At 43.6% G+C, this 27145-nt stretch overlaps 1 protein-coding gene across 1 annotated transcript in view; it reads right to left on the bottom strand.

Moving 5' to 3' along the window:
• The window catches only part of LOC124796117 (hemicentin-2-like), a 790202-nt gene that overhangs the window by 236903 nt on the left and 526154 nt on the right, over positions 1–27145 (bottom strand). The window contains exon 4 of the mRNA XM_047260206.1: positions 9599–9709. Within this exon, the coding sequence (XP_047116162.1) occupies positions 9599–9709 (111 nt within the window). The remainder of the gene's footprint in view (positions 1–9598; positions 9710–27145) is intronic.

Here is a 27145-nt window from a genome sequence, read left to right as displayed (position 1 = left end):
TTGGATTCCGTAGAATGATTGGAACACATGAGGCAATACTGACCCTACGACGTATCTTAGAACATGAGTTGAGGAAAGGAAAACCTACGTTTGTAGCATTTGTGGACTTGGAGAAAGCTTTGGATGATGTTAACTGGAATACTCTCTTTAAAATTCTGAAGGGACAGGGGTGAAATACAGGGAGCGAAAGACTATTTACAGTATGTACAGATTCCAGATGGCAGATAAGAGTCGAGGGCCGCCATAGGGAAGCAGTGGTTGAGAAGGGAGTGAGGCAGGGTAGTAGCCTATCTTCGATGTTATTCAATCTGTATATTGAGAAAGCAGTAACAAAAGGAAAAGAAAAATTTGGGGTAGGAATTAAAATCTATGGAGAAGAAATAAAAACTTTGAGGTATACCAACAACATTGTAATTCTGTCAGGGACAGTTAAGGACCTGGAAGAGCAGTTGAACGGAATTGACAGTGTCTTGAAAGGAGGACGTAAGATGAACACCAAGAAATAAAATAGTAGATGAGTTTTGGTATCTGGGGAGCAAAATAACTGCTGATGGTAGAAGTGGAGAGGATATAAAATGTGGACTGTCAATGGCAAAAAAAGCGTTTCTGAAGAAGAGAAATTTTGTTAACATAGAGTATAGATTTAAGTGTTAGGAAGATTTTTCTGAAAGTATTTGTATGGAGTGTAGTCATATATGGAAGTGAAACGTGGACTTTAAATAGTTTAGACAAAAAGAGAATAGAAGTTTTCGAAATGTGATGCTACAGGAGAATTCTGATGATTAGGTGGGTAGGTCACGTAACTAATGAAGAGGTACTGAACAGAACTGGGGAGAAGAGGAATTTGTGGCACAACTTGACTAGAAGAAGGGATCCATTGCGAGGTCTCGTACTGAGGCATCAAGGGATGATCAATTCAGGATTGGAGAGAAGCGAGGACGGTAAAAAACGTAGAGGGAGACCAAGGCATGAATACACTAAACAGATTCAGAAGGATGTAGGTTGCAGTAGTTACTCGGAGATGAAGAAGCTTGCACAAGATAGAGTAGCATAGAGAGCTGCATCAAACCAGTCGCTGAACTGAATACCACAATAATAACAACAATTTGTCACCATCAGAAGCTTAGTATTGGTTTAGTGGATATCAATATCTTCTTCACAAGAGCATAATGGCATAATATGCCCTAAAATGTACATGTTTTAGGTGATTATTGTAAAGACAGATTAACATTTTACATTAACTTAGTCACATCCATGTATTTTTTGGAGTTTTTTAGTAAGTTGCTATTGGACCAAACTGCTGAGGTCGTCGGTCCCTCGGCTTATACACTACTTAACCCAACTTAAACTAATTACTATAAGAACAAAACACACACACACACACACACACACACATGCCCGAGAGAGGATTCGAACCTCTGACAGGGGAGCCGCGCGAACTGTGGCAAGGCACTGAGACCGCACAGCTACCCCGCGCGGCCATCCATGTATCTGTCAAGCTGTTGTACCAGCAGCAAGTAAAATCTAAACCAGTACTAAGGTTCTGAAGGCGACAGATTAATTTGTCTTAAACGGCACAGTCAAGTAACGAATAGTTTTATTCTGAAATATATCGGGTGGTTATAATTAAACTTTCCCTATTTAAGACGTTATAACACGGAAACTAATTACAGTACGAGGACCAAACTTGGTAGCATTAATGTCAGGGACTGAAACTGAAACTCTTTTAATGAGCTGCTACGCTAAACCAGTCCATTACACACTCGTACCATTACTGCTAAAAATGTGCTCAATATGGTGCCCATTAGTGTCTAGAAGAGACTGAAAGGGTAGGATTATATTTTGCACAGCAGAACGAAGCGTGTCCGTAGGTATGCTAGCTACCTCTCTTGCTGCGCTTCAGATCAGCACATGTGTGTTTGTACGCCTGGTAAACACTGTCCTTCAGATAGCCTCACAACCAGAAATTACAGGGAGTGAGACCAAACGATTGTGCCGGCCAAGCATTTGGAAACGATCGGCTGATAATTCGATCGTTTCCAAATGTGTTTCGGAGAAGCAAGTGAACTTCACGAGCAATTAGCGGTGGTGTCCTATCCAGCATGAAAAGCATTAAGATCTATGCGTCTCTCGCCTCTAAGGCGTGTATGACATGCTGGCGAAACATATGGCTGTAACGCTGGCCAGTCACACTATACGTTGTTGGTCCTTGAGCCCGACTTCTTCAAAAAAGAATGGGCCAATGATGAACGAAGCCGTGGAGCCACATAATACGGTGACACCTTCACCATGCAGAGGAATGTGTCACAGCGACTGGATGTGAATCCTGTGTATTGACCTCACCCCCCCCCCCCCCCAGAAAAAAATGAGTCTCGTCTGCCCATAGGATGGTCCATGGCGAGCTCTTATCAACTTCAGTCCTTACGAAAAAGTGGAGAGCGAGGGCAACACGTCGTTGTACGCCCTGTGGTGGAAGCTGCAGTAAAATATACACTCCTGGAAATGGAAAAAAAAACACATTGACACCGGTATGTCAGACCCACCATACTTGCTCCGGACACTGCGAGAGGGCTGTACAAGCAATAATCACACGCACGGCACAGCGGACACACCAGAAACCGCGGTGTTGGCCGTCGAATGGCGCTAGCTGCGTAGCATTTGTGCACCGCCGCCGTCAGTGTCAGCCAGTTTGCCGTGGCATACGGAGCTCCATCGCAGTCTTTAACGCTGGTAGCATGCCGCGACAGCGTGGACGTGAACCGTACGTGCAGTTGACGGACATTGAGCGAGGGCGTATAGTGGGCATGCGGGAGGCCGGGTGGACGTACCGCCGAATTGCTCAACACGTGGGGCGTGAGGTCTCCACAGTACATCGATGCTGTCGCCAGTGGTCGGCGGAAGGTGCACGTGCCCGTCGACCTAGGACCGGACCGCAGCGACGCACGGATGCACGCCAAGACCGTAGGATCCTACGCGGTGCCGTAGGGGACCGCACCGCCACTTCCCAGCAAATTAGGGACACTGTTGCTCCTGGGGTATCGGCGAGGACCATTCGCAACCGTCTCCATGAAGCTGGGCTACGGTCCCGCACACCGTTAGGCCGTCTTCCGCTCACGCCCCAACATCGTGCAGCCCGCCTCCAGTGGTGTCGCGACAGGCGTGAATGGAGGGACGAATGGAGACGTGTCGTCTTCAGCGATGAGAGTCGCTTCTGCCTTGGTGCCAATGATGGTCGTATGCGTGTTTGGCGCCGTGCAGGTGAGCGCCACAATCAGGACTGCATACGACCGAGGCACACAGGGCCAACACCCGGCATCATGGTGTGGGGAGCGATCTCCTACACTGGCCGTACACCACTGGTGATCGTCGAGGGGACACTGAATAGTGCACGGTACATCCAAACCGCCATCGAACCCATCGTTCTACCATTCCTAGACCGGCAAAGGTACTTGCTGTTCCAACAGGACAATGCACGTCCGCATGTATCCCGTGCCACCCAACGTGCTCTAGAAGGTGTAAGTCAACTACCCTGGCCAGCAAGATCTCCGGATCTGTCCCTCATTGAGCATGTTTGGGACTGGATGAAGCGTCGTCTCACGCGGTCTGCACGTCCAGCACGAACGCTGGTCCAACTGCGGCGCCAGGTGGAAATGGCATGGCAAGCCGTTCCACAGGACTACATCCAGCATCTCTACGATCGTCTCCATGGGAGAATAGCTGCCTGCATTGCTGCGAAAAGTGGATATACACTGTACTAGTGCCGACATTGTGCAAGCTCTGTTGCCTGTGTCTATGTGCCTGTGGTTCTGTCAGTGTGATCATGTGATGTATCTGACCCCAGGAATGTGTCAATAAAGTTTCCCCTTCCTGGGACAATGAATTCACGGTGTTCTAATTTCAATTTCCAGGAGTGTATATCTTGCACGGAGTTGGAATTGTGTGTGGCTTTGTCTGCCATTGCAACAGCAATTCCATAAACCACCTGTGGTGCAACTGGTCGTCGGCCTCTTCCCGGAGCGATGTCCAGTTCTCCAGTTGATCCGAACTTCATCATGCTCTGCACAGTAGATGGAGAAAAAGCACCCTTCCGCAATCCTTTCAGCTGGCAATATTCTCGAAGTGCAGCTGCAGCATTACTGTTGTTTTGATAGTAGGGCTTCACCAATAATGCTCTGCTTCTTTTGTCCAAGCTGATGTTGACATGTCAAGTGCACTGTGACAGTTCAGGTGTGTGAGACTGTGAATCAAGATGACTGATCACGGCACGTGGTGGCCATAGTTGCAACTGTACGTGGGCGCTGTGACACATGGAAATCATGCACCGCATACTCTGGACATTAATCCTACCAAGTTTGGTAATTAGTTTCCACATTATAACATGTTAAGTAAGGAAAGATTAATTGTAACCACCTAGTATATATATATATACATATATATATATATATATATATATATATATATATATATATATATATATATATCACAGCTGATGAACATTATAGTCACGAATAAAATAGTAAATAACGAATGTCATATGTTACTGGAATAGGCCAAGAACAACATGAATGTCCTTCGCACATTCTTCCAAAATAAATGCAATAGATAATTAGTTGAAGAACACCTAATGAGAAGACAAACTAACGACATTTTATCAAGTAACGAAGTCATTCACAACTTCAATACACCATTTATTCTGAAGGTTCAAGGAGAAACATAGATAAATAGTTCCAAAGGCACAATGAATGATGGTGGGAAGATGTAATTGATAGTTATGATAATTTATCTAAGAGTATGCATGCATACGTGGTCAAGTAAGAGTGTCAACATTTTAGAAAATAAGGAACATGTATACAGAGACAAAATTGTCTTTTATATAATAAACTTAGCAAAAGTTGTTATGGTAACAGCAAACTTCATGGCAGATACAACGAAAGCAAAAAAAAAAAAAAAATAAATAAATAAATAAAAAAAAAAAAATAAAAAAAAAAAAATAATCGCAGTCAGACCGAAACAGCTGTCATGAATAAAGCATATAACCATATTATCATTATGATTGGATGCACAGCATCAATCAGAGCAGTTCATGTCTTTGAGGCAGTTTATGTCAGAAAAGATATGTACTTAGGCACATTGTAGTCAAATCTATCGAGCAATCTGATTTAGTAGCAAACGGATCCCAAAGGAGTTACAAAATTTAAAAATGTCACTCCTAAACCTTTTCGCTGTTGAACTAAGATGTTATAAGTCAATGTGGGTGAATGAAACAACAGTCCACAAACGATCAAAGTGAGGACCGAGATGTGACGACATTCTTTCTCGACATCGGAGGGAGAGGATGAAATTACAGTAACTTCCCTCCAGATAGTGCGCAGTTCTGTCCGACATGGCATTTTCTTTTGGCGAATGATCTACCTATGTTATGGTCTTGTGGCTTAACTTATTTTAAAAATCACATTTTAACAAGTTGCATTATATGCGCTGGCTAGTAGATTTGACTAGGAAACCGGTGTCTTTCCTTGTTAGCAATGAGTTGAGTGTCTCTGTGTATAAATGTTTGAAGAGGTCTGTAATATAGCAACATATAAGTTTACTGGATACTTATGAATAGCAAAAATCGCGGTGCCACACTATCCACAGCCATATCCTATCCATTTCAACCAGCCGTAGATTAGAAAGCATTCTGAGGAACATCAGTACAATAAGGTAACCAAGCATCATGGGCTGTATTATTATTTTTCTTGTGTGGATTTACGATAATCAGCTAAAAAGTATTGTCCACATTTTCTCTAACCGATGTGGTTTTGAAGAGAGCACCGATGAACTAAATGATTCCATCAAACGGTCATACGAATATGATTGGATACACTGAATTAATCAAAACCATTCCTGTGTATGAGACATTTAACGTTAGCGAATAACTGTATTTGTGCACATTGTAGTCAAGTGTAATAAGAAATATGATTAAATAGATCCAATCATTACATCTTCTAGACCTCGGGATCTCATTTTACTGGGAGTCACCTGAAAGGTGTTGCGTAAGGATAATATCCTAAAAGCCCATGTGCAGTGAATCGAAATCTTCCAATGGAGAAAGTTAACCTATGTAGAAACTTTAGAGAGCAGCTTAACATGCCGTCCTACGCTAAGGTAATTACGCAACATCAGTGGCGTGTTGTCCGAAAAGAGAACATGTTCCGCGTATCTTATATACACAGTTTTGCCGTGGTACGGATAACAGGTACAATCACACCGTGGAAAGGAAATGGCGTGGAAGATAGAAACGTACTCCAGTGCTGACGTACCCGGGGCAATATGATTCATGTGGACAAAACGTCTATATTGTACACAGATGCACCATCAAATAGTGGTGATGTGTCGACCGAATGAATGTCATACCCTGCCGTAGTGAGATGGTTTTAGTATTTTCATCAAGGCCGCAGAGACGCCGAAGATTCTATTCAGCCGTAGAATCCACATGATGCACCAGGCGATTTCTATGTTTCCGGCAGTCTGAAACAGTATCTGGGGAACATAGTGTTTCCGAAGAAGACTCAACAAATCTCGAATGTTTGCCTGACCATTGAGCGAATTTGTATCGTCGATCAGCTGAACGACGGTTGGAACTTTCGGACCGTTGCGTACTCAGACTTGGTGACTGTATTGAAAAATAGTGCCATAGCTCCATGACGCTTTGAAACGTGGTGTAGCATTCAGTAAATGTTTCTTGGTCTCCCATCAATATGTGTAACTTATTTTTTTCAGTTACGTGATTGGTTTTTAGTATGGGTACTACAGACCACGATTTTGGGCGCCAAGGAGCGTATTTTCAACATTTTGTCATTTTGAATTTTCTAGGTATTTTTCGGCAGTGAAATATAAAGCATCGTATTATATATTCCACACCTTGCTTATTTCTGACATGGTTCGTTCGACGCACAAATACAACATCAATTACATATCAAGTCTTAAAAGCTAAGTGCGTGAACTCGAACCCTCAGAACCCCACGCAAATGAGCTTAGAACCTAATTCGTTCATCCAGAAGCAGTAGTAAGACCCATTCACATGCCAAACTGCGCATCTTCCCACGATAGAATGATCTTCTGTTCAAGCCCTTGAGAGAGGAACTGCAGTAACGTGGAGGGACAAACTATCGACATAATTCGGGACGGATCCAGAAAATTTTTTCCTACAAGCGACTTATCATTTGGCGCCCGGCCTTCCCCCTTTCCGCTTGCACGCTTTCAACCGCGTCACATTTCCCTACTAACTGTGATAAGCACAGATCTCGCAGCTGGGCGCACGTATCAGCTTGGCGCCCCAAGTGACGGCTTGTGTCGCTTGCGTACGTAAACCGGCATTGGATATAATAGGGCCAAAAACACACCAATGAAGACAAAATATTTCTAAGCTCTTGATGTGTGCCTCTATCACAATGTAAGTTCTACGTATACATCTAGCCGCCGTAAGATGCGCGGTAGAGGGTACACTGCACCCATATTAGCCATTTCCCTTCCTGTTCCACTCGCAAATAGAGCGAGGAAAAAATGACTATCTATATGACTTCGTATGAGGCCTAATTTCTTGCATGTTATCTTCGTGGTCCTTACGCGCACTGTATGTTGGCTGCAGCACAATTGTTTGACAATCACCTTCAAATGTCGGTTCTCTCAATTTTCTCAATAGCATCTCTCGAGAGGAAAGTCGACTTCCCTCCATGGATTGCCATTTGAGTTCCCAAAGAATCTCCGTACCACTTACGTGTTGCTAGAACCTATCAGTAGCAAATCTAGCAGCCCGCCTCTGAATTGCTTCGGTGTCTCCCATCACGACGACCTGGTAACGATCCAGAACACTGGAGTAGTACTCAAGAACAGGTCGCACCACAGTTCTATATGGAGGCTCCTTTACAAGAGCACCACTCATTCCTAAAATCCTCTCAATAAACAAAAGTCGACCATCGCCTTACCTAGGAGAATCCTCAAATGCTCGTTCCATTTCATATCGTTTTGCAATGTTACGCCTAGATATTTAAAATTTGTGATTATGTCAAGCAGGTCATTGATAATAGCGTATACGAACATTACAGGTTTGACTTTCCTACTCATCCGCATCAACTTACATCTTACCACATTTTTAGCTAGCTGCCATTCATTACACCAACTACACATTCGCCGGCCGCTGGTGGCCGAGCGGTTCTGGCGCTACAGTCTGGAACCGCGCGACCGCTACGGTCGCAGGTTCGAATCCTGCCTCGGGCATGGATGTGTGTGATGTCCTTAGGTTAGTTAGGTTTAAGTAGTTCTAAGTTCTAGGGGACTAATGACCTCAGCAGTTGAGTCCCATAGTGCTCAGAGCCATTTTTTGAACTACAAATTCCGCTTAAGCTGTCTTGTACCTTCCTAGTCTCTCAACTTCGACACCTTATTGTAGACCAAGGCATCATCTGCAAGCAACCGGAGATTGCAGCTCACCTTGTCCGCCAAATAATTTATATATTTAGATAACAACATCGATGTAATCTTGGCAAAAGGCAGTTATGAATTTGATTTACCGGTATCATCGTGTGAAAATGTAGTTAACGAGGCGTCTAGTATTAGACTGCTTGAATTCAGAAGGCATACCGAATACGAAAACTTGGCTTTAGTCAGTGTTCTGATTCACATTGCTTTGACAACTTCATCGAAAAACCACACCTGCACTTTGAAGAATGAAAAAGTGTGAAATATTGTCATGGCAGTTGGAAAAGTATGTTAGTCAAATAGTGTAATTATTTCAAGCAGGGCAAAATGTATCAGTAAATGATGACAATGAACTATGTGTGTTTTGTTCTGATAATATCTACACTTTTTGTCTGGATCACAGCGTCCCGGGTTTGATTCCCGACCGGGTCGGGGATTTTCTCCGCCCTGGGACTGGGTGTTTAGTTTGTCCTCATCGTTGCATCATAATTCAGGAGAATAGTGAGAGTATATTGTGTAAAGGTTGGGAATTTTTTTGAACGCTGACAACAACGCTGCTGACCGTCCCACACACCAAAATCATCACATAATTTTCACTTTTTCTTTGCATTACCGAATTTCTTCTCTTAGACCTTGAACTGGTGATTTTGCAAATGTCTCCAGTGGTAAGACGCGCAGTTTTTCATGCGAAAGTCTCATGCCACTGTTTCAGGGATGTGGGTTAGGTGAATGTTGTTTAACGTCCCGTCGACAACGAGGTCATTAGAGACGGAGCGTGAGCTCGGGTTAGGGAAGGATGGGGAAGGAAATCGGACGTGCCCTTTGAAAGGAACCATCCCGGCATTTGCCTGAAACGATTTAGGGAAATCACGGAAAACCAAAATCAGGATGGCTGGAGACGGGATTGAACCGTCGTCCTCCCGAATGCGAGTCCAGTGTGCTAACCACTGCGCCACCTCGCTCGGTCAGCGATGTGCGATTTATATTCTAAGTACGTTTTCGTGCAGCACGAGCGTTCTAGGTCACGCACTTCCTTCGTTACGTACGACAAGTAGCGGGAAATTCGTCACTCAGTTAGGGGAAAGCAGCGTCTTAGCATGTAGAAACACGGAGAGAAGCCGAGCAGGCCGAGACTCACCTCCGCGCACCTCGCAGGTTAGCACGAGGTCGTTGCCCTCCAGTAGGCCGCTGACCGCGCCCACCACCTCTCGGCCGGAGCTGTCGTACACCAGCAGCTGGTGGGGCGGCACTGCAACAGTAACGTCACCGTGTGCTGAAACACTGTGCGTCATGACGAGCAGCTGAACAGAAAACAGAAATTTTATTATTCATTTTTAGTTTTTTTTCCTTAACGACTCTCTTCTCATACGAATGGTAACCAAGTACAGTTGTCGGCGGCTCGTGGTCTTGCGGTAGCTTTCTCGCTTCCCGTGCACGAGGTCCCGGGTTCGATTCCCAGCGGGGTCAGGGATTTTCTTTGCCTCGACATGACTGGGTGTTGTGTGTCTTTCATCATCATTTCATCCTCATTCAGTCGCAAGTCGCCGTAGTGGCGTTAAAGGACTTGTGGAGCGGCGGCCACCAATGTCATACGCTCATTATTAACAAGGGAACCTCCCCATCGCACCCCCTTCAGATTAAGTTATAAGTTGGCACAGTGGATAGGCCTTGAAAAACTGAACACAGATCAATTGAGAAAACAGGAAGAAGTTGTGTGGAACTATGAAAAAATAAGCAAAATATACAAACTGAGTAGTTCATGGGAAGATAAGCAACTTCTAGGACACAGGGAGGGCAAAAGCGCCGTGGCCTGGTGGTAAAGTGAGGAGCTTGGTTCAAATCTTCCATCGAGTGAAAAGTTTAATTTTTTATTTTCAGTTTATGTGACAAACTCTTATGTTTTCATCACTTTTTTGGGAGTGATTATCACATCCACAAGAAAACCTAAATCGGGCAAGGTAGAAGAATCTTTTTACCCATTCGCCAAGTGTACAAGTTTGGTGGGTCGACAACATATTCCTGTCATGTGACGCACATGCCGTCACCAGTGTCGTATAAAATATATCAGATGTGTTTTCCTGTGGAGAAATCGGTTGATCTATGACCTTGCGATCAAATGTTTTCGGTTCCTATTGGAGAGGCACGTCCTTTCGTCTACTAATCGCACGGTTTTGCGATGCGGTCGCAAAACACAGACACTAAACTTATTACAGTGAACAGAGACGTCAACGAACTAACGGACAGATAATAACTATGCAAAAATAAAGAAAGTAAAATTTTCACCCGGGGGAAGATTTGAACCAAGGACCTCCACTTCTACAGCTGCTCACGCTACCACGGGACCACAGTACTCCTGAGCTCACGTTCTCCTTGATGTTGCCTATGTCCCCCATGGACTACTCAGTTTGTATATTTTGCTTATTTTTTCGCAGTTCCACACAACTTCTTCCTGTTTTCTCAATTGATCTGTGGTCAGTTTATCAAGGCCTATCCACTGTGCCAAGTTATAACTAAATCTGAGGGGGGTGCGATGGGGAGGTTCCCTTGTAAGTACAGATAAAGGCGGCTAATATTGGATATGTACAGGAACCAAGGTAGACAGATAGGAATGGAAGTTGAATGCAGCAGTTCTCGGACTGAAAAAGGGGTTAGAAAGTCTTCCTTGTTTACTAGCTAACCAGCACGTAGCAGAAGCAGAGGCGAAATGGTACAAACGATCAGGAGTTGGCTTAATATTAAAGAAAAGTGATATCGGTGATTAGATTCGCACGTGACACTTCTGTCCTCAGTGGGAGTGAGGGAGAGTTTCATGACCTGTTGCACCGAATATGGGTTGAGATTAAAGTAATACGAATGTATTGATGATCTGTAGATAAGAGAGTAGTGACTAAGTCTCAAAGATGGGGACCACGTAGTGGACGAAGTGCTGGAGTTCCACTCCCTCGGAAACAAAACAGCGTATGACAGACGAAGCAAGAGGTTTCCTGTTGCTTACATGATCCTCAATTTGACGAATAAATTTGTAAGTCCATGCGCCTCGAGCACAGTATTGTAGCGGATGGTGGACCGTGGTGAAACAGCAAAAGAAGAAGTGTTTGAGATGAGGTGTTATGCGCGTGATCTGGAAATTAATTCAGAAGGTTAGGTAATAAATTCGAAGGTTCACCATGCAGCCGGCGAGTAATAGTTTACGTGGAAATAGTGACTACAGGAAAGGACAGGACGATAGAAGACGTGTAAAGATGTAAGATTACAAAGGTGGTGGGATACTGTATTTAGATGACGTGTAACAAACAGTTGAGGATGATGGGTACAGATGCTGCTCTGAAATGAACATTTTTGCATATGAGAGGAAGTCGTGCTGGCCATCATCCAATCAGGCAGAAGAGGAGAATGAATGACTGCATTTAAAGACTAGGGCGTCGTAATCGTTAGTCATGGAATCACAAAGCCATGTAACCTTATCATTCTTTAATTTTTACACCATCATGAAAAATGTTGCGTTGCGGTTTTTACTTTTGTGTAAGGCTCTAATCTCTTATTGGTACAGTAATCCTTGAGTTTCGTGATCATTTCTGTGCTCTTGATGTTGACAGGACATTCAGTTACTTAGCAAACATCAATACCTACATTATTCTTATCATTGTTACAAGGGTTTTAAATTGCACAGCTTTTCTGACGTTATTAAATGATGATGAGTCTAATAGTGAGGCTTTTGTAATACATTACAGAAACCATTTCTTGGCCATTTTCAACAAAAATTACTTTTTACAGGCTTTCGAAATGTTTTATGTGCATACTGTGATGTAGATACGAGTAATGCTAATCACGTTCTGTCAGATTTTCCTAGCTGTATTTTGCTAACAAATTTCAGTTAAGATACTTCCAGGCGGATTCACGACCCGTCCTACGACCTTCACATCCGCCAATACCTCGTCTCCAATCTTTCAAACTGGCGGAAGCGAGGCCGTGAGGATGGGTTCTGAGGCATGCGTAGGTAGCACAGTTGGTAGAGCATTTGCCTGCGAAAGGCAAAAGTCCCGAGTTCTAGTCTCGATCCGACACACACTTTTAATCTGCCTGGAAGTTTCAATCAGCTTCCACTTCCATGTATAATAAAAATCTCGTTCTGGAAGCATTATTGTTAGTTTTACGTAGATGAATGTTATAATTAAACGGAAACAAATGAAACCCACTATATTATCACAATTTTTGTTTGATTAATCGTGTTAGTATCAGTGATTAACAATTTTAGGCAAGTTAAGTAATTTGACACAGACTGATCGTTTCGTACACGAGATTGTTTACACCTAGTGACGCTCAGGTGGTGCTACCTGAAAGCGAAGCCAGTTACATGGTGAAATACTGTGTTCGTTACGCTACTTCAAGCAGAGTTCAGTCTGTCTTCTTTCGGTATTACTCGGGGAGCTGAATTTGAGAATGTAATGTCAAACTTAGTAGTAAACCAGAGTGAATCTCTGTAGCAGTAGTTTATGGCTTTCATATTGAAGCCATCAACTACTGCTACAGAGATTCACTCTGGTTTACTACTAAATTTAACAACCTGTGGAGCATGGCTTATGGAAAATGTTACTAATTTAAGTATCATAAGTTTGCACCTTTTTCAACGCAGCGGATGCAATAAAATATAATACACAGTGCAAAATCTCTCAGATATTACAACCGGAGACCGAAGTTACTGTGCAATCTCTATACGTTCCACTCCTTCATCCACGCTCGTACATTCCAAGTTAGCGGGGAACCAACACTGTAAATTAAAATGTTGTGCCTCTGAATTGCTCAGAGAATAAGGGACAGTTCAAGCTAGGGATGAGCTTGGTTTCGAGTCCTATTTCTGCATGAAGATTTAATCTCTACGGGCTCAAAACGAATTAAAGGGCTAAGGATGAAACAAGAAATATTAAAGATGTAACGACCTATGGATGAAGAGATCTATAGCGATGCGGCAAAATTTCGCACAACCCCGAGGGAAAGAATTTACAGCGCCGCCGCCTAGCTTTCGGCCTAAGCTGTTGGTGGAAAAGATATTACTCGTAAACTGGGATGGCGGGACCGAGATATGAAGCCACGTCCTCCTGATGGCGAGTCCAGTCTCATATTGATTGTACATATACTCTGTTAATTTGCAGTGTACGAAGGGTAAAGTCGTCCTGAACTAGAATCCTGGTTTCAAACAGCAGTGTTTCTCTCGGAGGCTATATCCCATCCGTTACTAAAATCGCGTGAACCGACTTACTTACTATTATAGGGAGACCTACAGGTCAACGAGGACTCTGAACGGAGGTGAAATTTTTTCACATACTCAAATTGAACTTCGGACTACATCTTAAACGTTACAGTGTTAAGTCCAAGGCCGGCCGAAGTGGCCGTGCGGTTAAAGGCACTGCAGTCTGGAACCGCAAGACCGCTACGGTCGCAGGTTCGAATCCTGCCTCGGGCATGGATGTTTGTGATGTCCTTAGGTTAATTAGGTTTAATTAGTTCTAAGTTCTAGGGGACTAATGACCTCAGCAGTTGAGTCCCATAGTGCTCAGAGCCATTTGAACCATTTTTTTTTGTTAAATCCAAGATATATTTACTCAGCCACTGAGCTGTCCTCAATGATACGTCACTCCAGCATATTGCATTTAACTATTTCGCTGCATTAAAAAGGTAAAACTAATGTTTTAGTTTTAAAAATAATGTAATGCAAATGTGTAATCGTGATTTTCAGTCAACTCTGACGCATTTCGGAGGAGTTTGTTGTAGTGTAGTAATACAATAAGGAAGTTACATGATTCTTTATCATATAATAATAATGAATTTGGAAACGTAAGTAAGACGAAACGTTAAAATGTTCCAGTTATTTTTTCAGGGGCAACAAACGAAAGGGGAAAATCATTGGAACGCTATGGATAAAAATCCTTCAAACAAGTTATAAGACTAAAGTAACGTGGCAGTGTATTGTAGTCGAGTCATGTCAATAACATGAACCGTAAATTTCTGCTTTCTAGCCTTGGACGCGCCAGTCCGACCTGAAAGAGCAGCATGTCACTCTCTTCCAATGGCGTCATCAGATCCGATTGGAGGAGCAAGTGGTCAGCACACCTCTCTCCTGTTTACTGTAGTGTTTCTTGAATTTGGAACCACTACTAATAGGTCAAGGAGGTCCTCAGTAGGCTTCGCTATGATGAGTGGCCCCCTTCCAGCATTTCCACCTCGGAAAAAAAACCGCTGACAGTACCAGGAATCGAAACTGGATTTCACACATGTCAGTCAGCCACAGTTAGCACGCAGCTACGGAAGGAGGGGGAGTGGTCAGTCATGTCAATTGATACTACAGAAATTATTCTAAAATGAGAAACTAAAATTACTAGACGTCTTGCTATTTAGGTTGAAAGGTATGTGCTAAGGTCTGATCGGGGTAGCTCCAGAATATAGTCGGTAGTTGCCAACCGCAAGGTGGAACGAGTACAATATCTTTGAGCAGAAGGTTCTTTGATGGTTAAGAGAGCCGGGCGCGTGCAGTAAAAAACCGAGGAGTCGCAGGTAGGTACCCGGAGAAAGCAGACGTGTGGTGACAGCTGTAAGGTAGGTCGCGCTCGCTGCCCCAGACCAAACCTTAGCACGTAAATGAGAGAAGATATATAATGATTTCAAATTGTTTGTTAGATAATATTCAGAGTTAGGATTTGTATGTCCAAGGTTTGACACAGTAAGCGTTTGATAAAATTTTTTGTAAGATTGTTTCGTGCTACAAAAATGTTGGAAATGTAGGTTTTGTGTATGACTTAAAATTTTAACAATATATGTATATTGAGATCAACATTGTATCCAATGCTTAAATTGAATATGAAAAAGAGTAAAGTTACCCACCAATGAAAGAACCAAGTCAACATCAGGGCCAAATGTTAATTTTCCAGTACCATCTTAATGCCATCGCAGAAACGGCATTATTCTCTTAAATTTTATTGCTGAGTCAAAGTACATGTTGCATTTGTGGCAGAATGGAGGGGTGCAAGAAACAAGTTCACAGACGCAGTCAGATGCAGGTTTGCTGAATAATTAATTTAGAACAATCTTATCAATGATACTTTCACTGAATAAAAGGATACAATTTTGGTTAGATACTTTCAAGGTATCAAACACACTGACGATGATAGAAGCAAAGATGATTTAAATTGTAGACTAGCAGTAACAAGAGAAGTTTCTCTGACGAAAAAGAATGTAAAATTTAACTTTTAGTCAAAATTTGGAGTGAGGCGTTACGTGGAAGTAGTAAAACGTGCACGATAAATAGCTGGTGGTTTTCCTATTTCCCATTCCATAGCGGTTGGCTGATACAGCAATCGATTTAAAAGTGTTTCAGAACAAAAACGGCCTCGTTTGTGACAGAGGCTCTTTTTGCTCTGAAAGAATAGTAGCTGTTGATATATGCAGCTGCATCGTGATGCAAGACATTAAATGGACAAATCGGATAAATTTTTAGGTGTTAAGAATAAATCTCCATGGGACAAACCGTATCAAAAGTAGGTTGATAACACATCCTAAACATTATACATAGACGAATGGTGGAGTTATGTAACACGTATACGTAATAACGCAAAAAAAATGCAACACCACAAAAGTAAAAAATGTCGACAAATAAAATTTTGCGATTACGTTCCTCTATGTAATATATTTAACTCAGGAACATCGCAAGATCCTGAGTTAATGTAAGCGCGAGATAAGGCATTGCAAGTGTGAAATCCTGGCGCATTAATAACCGGTGCAACAGCCAGAATGTTGAATGAAAGCTTGCAAACGCGCATTGATTGTGCTGTACAGTCGTCAGATGTCAGTTTTTGGGATGGAGTTCCATGCCTGTAGCACTTGGTCTGTCAATACAGGGACGGTTAGTGCTGGTTGTGGAAGAAGTTGGAGCTGTCGTCCGATGACGTCGATTGGAGGCAAATCTGATGATCGAGCAGACCGAGGCAACATGTTGACACCATGTAGAGCATGTTGGGTTACAACAGTGGTATGTCGGCCAGCTTTAGAAAAAATGGTTCAAATGGCTCTGAGCACTATGGGATTTAACATCTGTGGTCATCAGTCGCCTAGAACTTAGAACTACTTAAACCTAACTAACCTAAGGACACCACACACATCCATGACCGAGGCAGGATTCCAACCTGCGACCGTAGCAGTCCCGCGGTTCCGGACTGAGCGCCCAGAACCGCTAGACCACCGCGGCCGGCGGGCCAGTTTTAACCTGTTGGAAAATGCCTCCTGGAATGCTGTTCATGAACTGCAGCTTAATAGGTCGAACCACCAGACTGACGTAGAAATATACTGACAGCATGAGTGGAATAACCATATGTGTGCCCCTGGTGTCCCATGAAATCACGTCCCAGACGATAACTCCTGTGCAGGTCTAGTTGGTCTACATGCAGACAAGTTGGTTGCAGGTCCTCATCTGACGTCCTTCTAACCAACATACGGCCATCACGGGCACCGAGGCAGAAGTAGCTTTCATCAGAAAACATAATAGACCTCAACCCCGTCCTCCCGGAGCTCTTGCATGAAACCATTGAACTAACAAAAAATGGTTCAAATGGCTCTGAGCACTATGGGACTTAACATCTGTGGTCATCAGTCGCCTAGAACTTAGAACTACTTAAACCTAACTAACCTAAGGACACCACACACATCCATGACCGAGGCAGGATTCCAACCTGCGACCGTAGCAGTCCCGCGGTTCCGGACTGAGCGCCCAGAACCGCTAGACCACCGCGGCCGGCAGGCCAGTTTTAACCTGTTGGAAAATGCCTCCTGGAATGCTGTTCATGAACTGCAGCTTAATAGGTCGAACCACCAGACTGACGTAGAAATATACTGACAGCATGAGTGGAATAACCATATGTGTGCCCCTGGTGTCCCATGAAATCACGTCCCAGACGATAACTCCTGTGCAGGTCTAGTTGGTCTACATGCAGACAAGTTGGTTGCAGGTCCTCATCTGACGTCCTTCTAACCAACATACGGCCATCACGGGCACCGAGGCAGAAGTAGCTTTCATCAGAAAACATAATAGACCTCAACCCCGTCCTCCCGGAGCTCTTGCATGAAACCATTGAACTAACAAAAAATGGTTCAAATGGCTCTGAGCACTATGGGACTTAACATCTGTGGTCATCAGTCGCCTAGAACTTAGAACTACTTAAACCTAACTAACCTAAGGACATCACACACATCCATGACCGAGGCAGGATTCGAACCTGCGACCGTAGCAGTCCCGCGGTTCCGGACTGAGCGCCCAGAACTGCTAGACCACCGCGGCCGGCAGGCCAGTTTTAACCTGTTGGAAAATGCCTCCTGGAATGCTGTTCATGAACGGCAGCTTAATAGGTCGAACCACCAGACTGACGTAGAAATTTACTGACAGCGTGAGTGGAATAACCATATGTGTGCCCCTGGTGTCCCATGAAATCACGTCCCAGACGATAACTCCTGTGCAGGTCTAGTTGGTCTACATGCAGACAAGTTGGATGCAGGTCCTCATCTGACGTCCTTCTAACCAACATACGGCCATCACGGGCACCGAGGCAGAAGTAGCTTTCATCAGAAAACATAATAGACCTCAACCCCGTCCTCCTGCAGCTCTTGCATGAAACCATTGAACTAACAAAAAATGGTTCAAATGGCTCTGAGCACTATGGGACTTAACTTCTGAGGTCATCAGTCCCCTAGAACTTAGAACAACTTAAACCTAACTAACCTAAGGACATCACACACATCCATGACCGAGGCAGGATTCGAACCTGCGACCGTAGCAGTCCCGCGGTTCCGGACTGAGCGCCCAGAACCGCTAGACCACCGCGGCCGGCAGGCCAGTTGTAACCTGTTGGAAAACGCCTCCTGGAATGCTGTCCATGAACGGTAGCTTAATAGGTCGAACCACCAGACTGACGTAGAAATATACTGACAGCGTGAGTGGAATAACCACAAGTGTGCCCCTGGTGTCCCATGAAATCACGTCCCAGACGATAACTGAAAGAAAGGATAGGTTGCATGCAACCGGTGGTGGAGTGTTCGTCGCTGTTAGTAGTAGTTTAGCCGGTAGTGAAGTAGAAGTGGATAGTTCCTGTGAATTATTATGGGTGGAGGTTACACTCAACAACCGAGCTAGGTTAATAATTGGCTCCTTTTACCGACCTCCCGACTCAGCAGCATTAGTGGCAGAACAACTGAGAGAAAATTTGGAATACATTTCACATAAATTTTCTCAGCATGTTATAGTCTTAGGTGGAGATTTCAATTTACCAGATATAGACTGGGACACTCAGATGTTTAGGACGGGTGGTAGGGAGAGAGCATCGAGTGACATTATACTGAGTGCACTATCCGAAAATTACCTCGAGCAATTAAACAGAGAACCGACTCGTGGAGATAACATCTTGGACCTACTGATAACAAACAGACCCGAACTTTTCGACTCTTTAAGTGCAGAACAGGGAATCAGTGATCATAAGGCCGTTGCATCATCCCTGAATATGGAAGTTAATAGGAATATTAAAAAAGGGAGGAAGGTTTATCTGTTTAGCAAGAGTAATAGAAGGCAGATTTCAGACTACCTAACAGATCAAAACGAAAATTTCTGTTCCGATACTGACAATGTTGAGTGTTTATGGAAAAAGTTCAAGGCAATCGTAAAATGCGTTTTAGACAGGTTCGTGCCGAGTAAAACTGTGAGGGACGGGAAAAACCCACCGTGGTACAACAACAAAGCAAAGAGAGCTTCACTCCAAGTTTAAACGCAGCCAAAACCTCTCAGACAAACAGAAGCTAAACGATGTCAAAGTTAGCGTAAGGAGGGCTATGCGTGAAGCGTTCAGTGAATTCGAAAGTAAAATTCTATGTACCGACTTGACAGATAATCCTAGGAAGTTCTGGTCTTACGTTAAATCAGTAAGTGGCTCGAAACAGCATATCCAGACACTCCGGGATGATGATGGCATTGAAACAGAGGATGACACGCGTAAAGCTGAAATACTAAACACCTTTTTCCAAAGCTGTTTCACAGAGGAAGACAGCACTGCAGTTCCTTCTCTAAATCCTCGCACAAACGAAAAAATGGCTGACATCGAAATAAGTGTCCAAGGAATAGAAAAGCAACTGGAATCACTCAATAGAGGAAAGTCCACTGGACCTGACGGGATACCAATTCGATTCTACACAGAGTACGCGAAAGAACTTGCCCCCTTCTAACAGCCGTGTACCGCAAGTCTCTAGAGGAACGGAGGGTTCCAAATGATTGGAAAAGAGCACAGGTAGTCCCAGTCTTCAAGAACGGTCGTCGAGCAGATGCGCAAAACTATAGACCTATATCTCTGACGTCGATCTGTTGTAGAATTTTAGAACATGTTTTTTGCTCGAGTATCATGTCGTTTTTGGAAACCCAGAATCTACTCTGTAGGAATCAACATGGATTCCGGAAACAGCGATCGTGTGAGACCCAACTCGCTTTATTTGTTCAAGAGACCCAGAAAATATTAGATACAGGCTCCCAGGTAGATGCTATTTTTCTTGACTTCCGGAAAGCGTTCGATACAGTTCCGCACTGTCGCCTGATAAACAAAGTAAGAGCCTACGGAATATCAGACCAGCTATGTGGCTGGATTCAAGAGTTTTTAGCAAACAGAACACAGAATGTTGTTATCAATGGCGAGACGTCTACAGACGTTAAAGTAACCTCTGGCGTGCCACAGGGGAGTGTTATGGGACCATTGCTTTTCACAATATTTATAACTGACCTAGTAGATAGTGTTGGAAGTTCCATGCGGCTTTTCGCGGATGATGCTGTAGTGTACAGAGAAGTGGCAGCATTAGAAAATTGTAGCGAAATGCAGGAAGATCTGCAGCGGAATGGCACTTGGTGCAGGGAGTGGCAACTGTCCCTTAACATAGACAAATGTAATGTATTGCGAATACATAGAATGAAGGATCCTTTATTGTATGATTATATGATAGCCGAACAAACACTGGTACCAGTTACTTCTGTAAAATATCTGGGAGTATGCGTGCGGAACGATTTGAATTGGAATGATCATATAAAATAAATTGTTGGTAAGGCGGGTACCAGGTTGAGATTCATTGGGAGAGTGCTTAGAAAATGTAGTCCATCAACAAAGGAGATGGCTTACAAAACACTCGTTCGACCTATACTTGAGTATTGCTCATCAGTGTGGGATCCGTACCAGATCGGGTTGACGGAGATAGAGAAGATCCAAAGAAGAGCGGCGCGTTTCGTCACAGGGTTATTTGGTAACCGTGATAGCGTTACGGAGATGTTTAATAAACTCAAGTGGCAGACTCTGCAAGAGAGGCGCTCTGCATCGCGGTGTAGCTTGCTCGCCACATTTCGAGAGGGTGCGTTTCTGGATGAGGTATCGAATATATTGCTTCCCCCTACTTATAACTCCGGAGGAGGTCACGAATGTAAAATTAGAGAGATTAAAGCGCGCACGGAGGCTTTCAGACAGTCGTTCTTCCCGCGAACCATACGCGACTGGAACGGGAAAGGGAGGTAATGACAGTGGCACGTAAGTGCCCTCCGCCACACACCGTTGGGTGGCTTGCGGAGTGTAAATGTAGATGTAGAACTCCTGTGCAGGTCTAGTTGGTCTACATGCAGACAAGTTGGTTGCAGGTCCCCATCTGACGTCCTTCTAACCAACATACGGCTTTCATCAGAAAACATAATAGACCTCATCCCCGTCCTCCCGGACCTCTTGCATGAAACCACTGAACTAACAAAAAATGGTTCAAATGGCTCTGAGCACTATGGGACTTAACTTCTGAGGTCATCAGTCCCCTATAACTTAGAACTACTTAAACCTAACTAAACTAAGGACGTCACACACATCCATGACCGAGGCAGGATTCTAACCTGCGACCGTAGCGGTCACGCGGTTCCAGATTGTAGTGCACTGAACTAGCAAATGGCAATGATTTGTGCTCAATGGGATGCACGCTACAGGGCATCTGGATTGAAGCTGACCTTAAAGTAACAGATTAGTAACAGTTCGTTGTGTCGCTGTGGTGCCAACTGCTGCTCAAACTGATGCAGATGCAGTACGACACGCCAGATCCATACGCCAAACACGATCGTCTTTCCTCTTGGTAAAGCCACACGGGCGTCCGGAGCCCGGTCGTCTTGCGACAGTACATTATCGTGACCACCGCTGCCAGCAGTCAAGTACAGTGGCTGCATTCCTGCCAAGTCTTTTCGCAGTATCGGAGAAGGGAAATCCAGCTTCTCATAATCCTGTCACACGTTCTCGTTCAAACTTACTGATGTGTTGGTAATGGCATTTTTGTTGCCTTAAAGGCATTCTCGACTAACATCAGCTCAAGACTTCCATTCTCAAAGGTAACTAATGCTCGCGATCGTCACAGCGTGTATTTACAGGAAACCTGATTTGCATCTTCATAACGATGCTACTAGTGCGAATAGATACTGACATCTTTCAGATATATAAACACGGCTACCAACTTTAGTTTGTCACAATTTTGCTTGTTGTTGCAATTTTTTTTTCGTCAGCGTATTTAAACACCAAAAGCTGTAGCTGTATTACGAAATCGAAGGGAAAGAAGATGTCAGGCTGGAAATGGTATGCTAATGAGAGGACAAGTGTCTAATACGAAAAGTATAGCATATGATGCGTTGGACCAAACCAATCGAAAATATCTTTGAACAGATGTGGGAAAGTAAACTCAAAATATGAAAAGAAAGAACATTGAAAATTGAAGGCGTACGAAGAAATGGATACGGAAAGAAATTCCGTTTCACCCGTATAGATGTCAGGTAGAACAGCAGAATGAAAAGTTTGTGAGCGTTCAAATAATGTGATAACATACCTCATTAGATAATCAATTAAAATCAAAATGGTGTCAGTCTTGCTTTTATGCAATATGAGCTCTAGAACGTTAATCGACAAATGAACAAACGGAAAGCACCTATAAACAGTGGTTCAACAACAATAACTGAAGGTGCTGAAATATCAATACAAAAGATACTTGCTAAATTATCAACAGCATAACTGGGAAAGAATTTCCCAAAACCGTAACAATGCTAGGATTATTCTGATCATACGGAAGGAGACAGACAAGAGGCACCAAATCTTTAGCCTTGTCTCTGCTACGTACAGTGCACATAACAAAATAAGATAAAAGAATCGAAGTAAATCAAACGAAGGAACGAATTGAATTCGAGAGTTAACTGAATATTTATACGAGGTGAACGAAATTATAGAACCGAGTTACAGCATAAATTACTACTTTGTCTCGAATTTAAAGATTTTGGCAATATTTACTTCAAGACATCGTAGGTAATGACTGAAGAATTTATTCATCAATGACAAATCTTCCGTTACACCTACTGAGGCAAGTATAACATTCAGAATTGAAAGAGGGATCATTCAAGGATGCCGAAAATTTCAATCCTATTCATAGAAACCACCGACAAATTTTTGATATTCTTAAACTGAGAGCTAGGAAAAGGAATTAAGAGAACGTCGCTGCATGATCTTCAAGCTGCTTATGATATCGTTCAGTTTGTCTCTACCACGAATATACTTCAACAACATATACAAGAACAACACAGGGGTGTTTGAAAACAAGTTTAATCTAGCGACACACACGACGAAAAGAAAATTATACATATTAACTACGATGCCATGGACCAGCTGGTTTAATTTTTCATTCAGGCAGCTGAAGAAAACAACTGTGTGGTCAGTATGAGAAGTGTGTGACAGAACAATACTCGTGTCGTGTGCTTTTGGTAAACAATACAGTGTTATCAACGCTATGAGTACGATGTATCTGATTCGGAAAGTTTAGAATCTGGAGGATCATCAGTTTTAACACATGATAGTGGAACATTGACATTCACGATGGAAAGCGTTCGTAAACTAACGATTGGTGCGCTACCAATGAAGATACTGATTACATAGATAATAGACCGGAGTGAAAGTCGTTACTATGACTAACGAATGCAACGTGAATCTTGATGGGATAGTATGCTACATACAAGGAAGACAAATGCTTTGCGACAGAGGTAACATTTAAAGCTACAAAGTCATCAAGGATAGGAAATAAAGATATTTTACTTATTGTAGGTATACGACACAGTAGGATGAATAACTGCTTAAATTCTTAGGTAATTTATTTCGTGTGGCTCAATGCCCGATTACGCCTCTTAACAACAATTTGGAGCAGCTGCGGAGACGGCGGGTCCCTAAGCTAACCCAGTTATCTCAGTGGGAAAAGGAAATAGAATAAAATGTGTAATCGTAATCATGTATCGTTCCTAACGACTCACCACATTATTGAGAGACGAAGAGTAAATTACGGACTGAAAATAGCCGTTATCCGGATTCAGTCATGCGATCTCTCCGTTCCCAGGCACGCACTTTACTACATTATTTGTGCACATGCTGTATCGCCTTTTTGTCCTTTTGTTTTTAAACTCAAAGCACAGCTACAAATAGCTAGAAGACAAGACATACCTCTAAACATGAGTCTATTTTTTTCTCTCCACGTATGCAACAGAGAACGTAATCGGCGGAACAGCCTTCCAAAGATAGAAACGGAAAATGATAGGGCTCCACAAGACCTCTATTAGATGAAGGCCACACCCGGTGGCCACCGTAAACGTGAGATTAGCATTCTAGACAAAGCGTTCCGATAACGAGGCACTTGCGGGGCGTCCCAGTGTGCGATAAACATGTACTGCTGAAACGTCAAAAACCATCCCCACCCGCCCCTCCAAATGCACACAGCAGCAACAAAAAAATGTACAAAATGAACAATTGACCAAATCACGGAATTAACCTTCGACTTCAGAAAGACAGAGGAATCAGGCTGCAGATAATGGCGCCTGTGTAAGCAATGACGGAAGTCCTGGTGAGGCGAGCAAGGTGATTCCGCAATGAGAATCAGTCCGCCAGATGGCCACTGCCGGTAAATCTGAGCTGAAGCGTGTCTAAGGAACCACATCATCTAGCCGTGCGCTAAGTCAAATTCGGTGCAGACGTTGATCAGTAGGTAATAAGTTATTAACACTTCCGTCGCATGAATCGGGAGACTGATGTAGGTCCATACAAACTTCCAAGGAACACCCGGTGATTACAATTGTTCAGCGGGATTGGGGCAGATCGCCCCGTCCCCAACAGCATGCAGGAATCGTGTGGTGACCACCTGCCGCCTCAAGATGTCTTTCTCCAGATAGCTGACCGTAACATAAAATTCTCGAAAGTGACGCAATTTGCAATGAATGCGACCCACGTGAACAGTTGAAGTGAGACTTACTCGCTGCACGAGTATGAAGGGGCTTTATGTGATACTATGCAATTCAGGGGTAACAGTTAGTATCATGCGACGAATATACAGTGCAGACGTCTTGCGTGTGATAATCTAAGAGAGACAAGCGTCCTTCCTCGCAAGCCTTTGTCGGAATCTAGTAACGTAGTTTGCCGTATTTTCTTCACTATCATTTTCGGACGGGAAAATATCTGCGCGACATAATATGCCCTACAAAAAATATATGTCTCCAATAACCATACATTCTGAATTAGACCATCAAGTTCGATAATTTGTAAGTGACTTGGAGGTGCAATATGTGGGGAAATAAATACAGAGATACCACCCAGTGGGATGGCGATTCTGACCAGCATGGACATCGAACACATATGAGCCTGGCTCGGTGGATCCACTCCAGTTCAACACTGTCACAATTCATCACCTCTAGTCGCTACCGGGTTGTGGCTTGCCAGTCTCTTGGCAACACATGACCAGACGATCTCAATAAATGAGAGATCTGGAGAACGTGCAGGCCAGGGTAATAATCTTACACGCTCCGTGTGGAGGTCCGTCTTGCGCTGTCTTATTGAAAGACGACTTAACGAAGACCCCTAAGACAGGGCGCAGGCACCAGTCATCAGAAATTTAGCGGATGCTGTCCGAATTACCAGGTACCCTACAGCAGCCATGACAGCGTTTAGATCTACATTATAATCCGCAAGCCACACAATGGTTGTCTGACAGAGTGTACTTCTTGTACCACTAACTGATCACCCTTTCCTGCTCCACTAAAAAATGGCGCCTATTAAGAGCGACTCTCGGTAAGTCTAATATCCCTCATTTTGGCTCTAATATCTCGAATTATCTCCTCTTGGTCATTACAAGAGACGTGTGAGGAAGGATGTAATACCTTTCCCGACTCTTCCCGGAAAGTCCTCTCTCGAAATATCAATAGCAAACCTCTCCGTGATGCGCGACGTCTCTCTTGTAACTTCTTCCAATGGATCTGGCGAACATCTCAGTAACGTTGTACAGCAAAGTAAACGGTCCCGTGACGACGCACGCTGCTTGTCGTTGGGTCTTCTCTATCTTTTCTTTCGGTTCCACCAGGTAAAAATCTCATATTGATGAATAATGCTCCAAAATCGGGTGAACAAGCACCTTATAAGCCACTGCGTTCGTGCATGTATTATGTTTCATTAAGATTCCTATGAATTTGAGTCGGGCATCTGCTTTGTTTTATGTGGTAATTTCAATTACGGTTGATGTGGGTAGTTGCTGCTAGATATTTTACAGTTTATGTTGTTTGTAGCAGTGTTGTCATCAATAGTGTAGTTCTGCAGTAGCGGATTTCTGTTTTCTGCGTGTGCATAACATGTTACATTTATTTACGTACAGTGTCAACTTGCACCATTCATGAATCCCCAGCATGTCAGTCTGCAAGTCGATACTGTCTCCTGGCGTTGCTACTTTGTTATGCACAATCGCATCAGCTGCAACGGTGGCGAAGACAATCCGATGCGTTTTACTAGATCAGTAATATACATTGTAAACAGTAACGGTCCTATCACACTTCTTTGGGTACTCCGGATATTATGGTTAGATCTGCTTATTTAGTTCCGTTAAGAGCGATTTGTGGATTTCTATCTGCAAAGAAGTATTGGAAATCTGGTTCGGAACTCGATAAGCACGTATTTTGTCACTAAACGGCAGAGCGAAACGTTGCCAAATACCTTCCATGACGCTAGGTGCTGTGAATAAATGTTACATTGAAATGAGGGTACTGATGAAAACTTGCCGCGTAATCATTCCTTACACACTGAGGTGACGAAAGTTGTGAGGTACCCTCTAATGTCGTGTCGGAACTTCTTTTTTTCCGTCGCAGTGTAGCAACTCGACGTCGCTTTGACTCAACACGTCGTTAGAAGGCCCCTGCATGAGTATTCAGCCACGCTGCCTCTACAAGCGTCCAAAATTGTGGAAGTCTTCCCGGTACAGGATTTTGTGCACGAATTGACCTCTCAATCAGGCCAAATCAAGCGCTCGAATTGTCGAGAATGTTCTTGAAAACAATTGCTAACAATTGTTGCTCGGGTATATGGCGGATTGTCCTCCGTAGACATGTAGCATTTCTGAAAGAGAATCGAGAATCCAGTCACACTAATGAGACGATACTCCAGAGGCACGCATCTTGATTACAAACTACATCTGTTGGTAGCTAGGGTCCTGACCATTGAAACTGAAAAATGATGAATGCGACGTGCAAGGAAAGACAAATGGCCTGCAATGTGCTTCGCCGTTAATATGCGAATAATCAACAGTTCAGCACTACTGATCGCTG

The sequence above is a fragment of the Schistocerca piceifrons genome, chromosome 4 (assembly GCF_021461385.2).
Source record: "Schistocerca piceifrons isolate TAMUIC-IGC-003096 chromosome 4, iqSchPice1.1, whole genome shotgun sequence".
Classification (NCBI taxonomy): Eukaryota; Metazoa; Arthropoda; class Insecta; order Orthoptera; family Acrididae; genus Schistocerca; species Schistocerca piceifrons.
The sequence above is the reverse complement of the archived record's forward strand: the minus strand, read 5'-3'. Positions and strand labels throughout refer to the sequence as shown.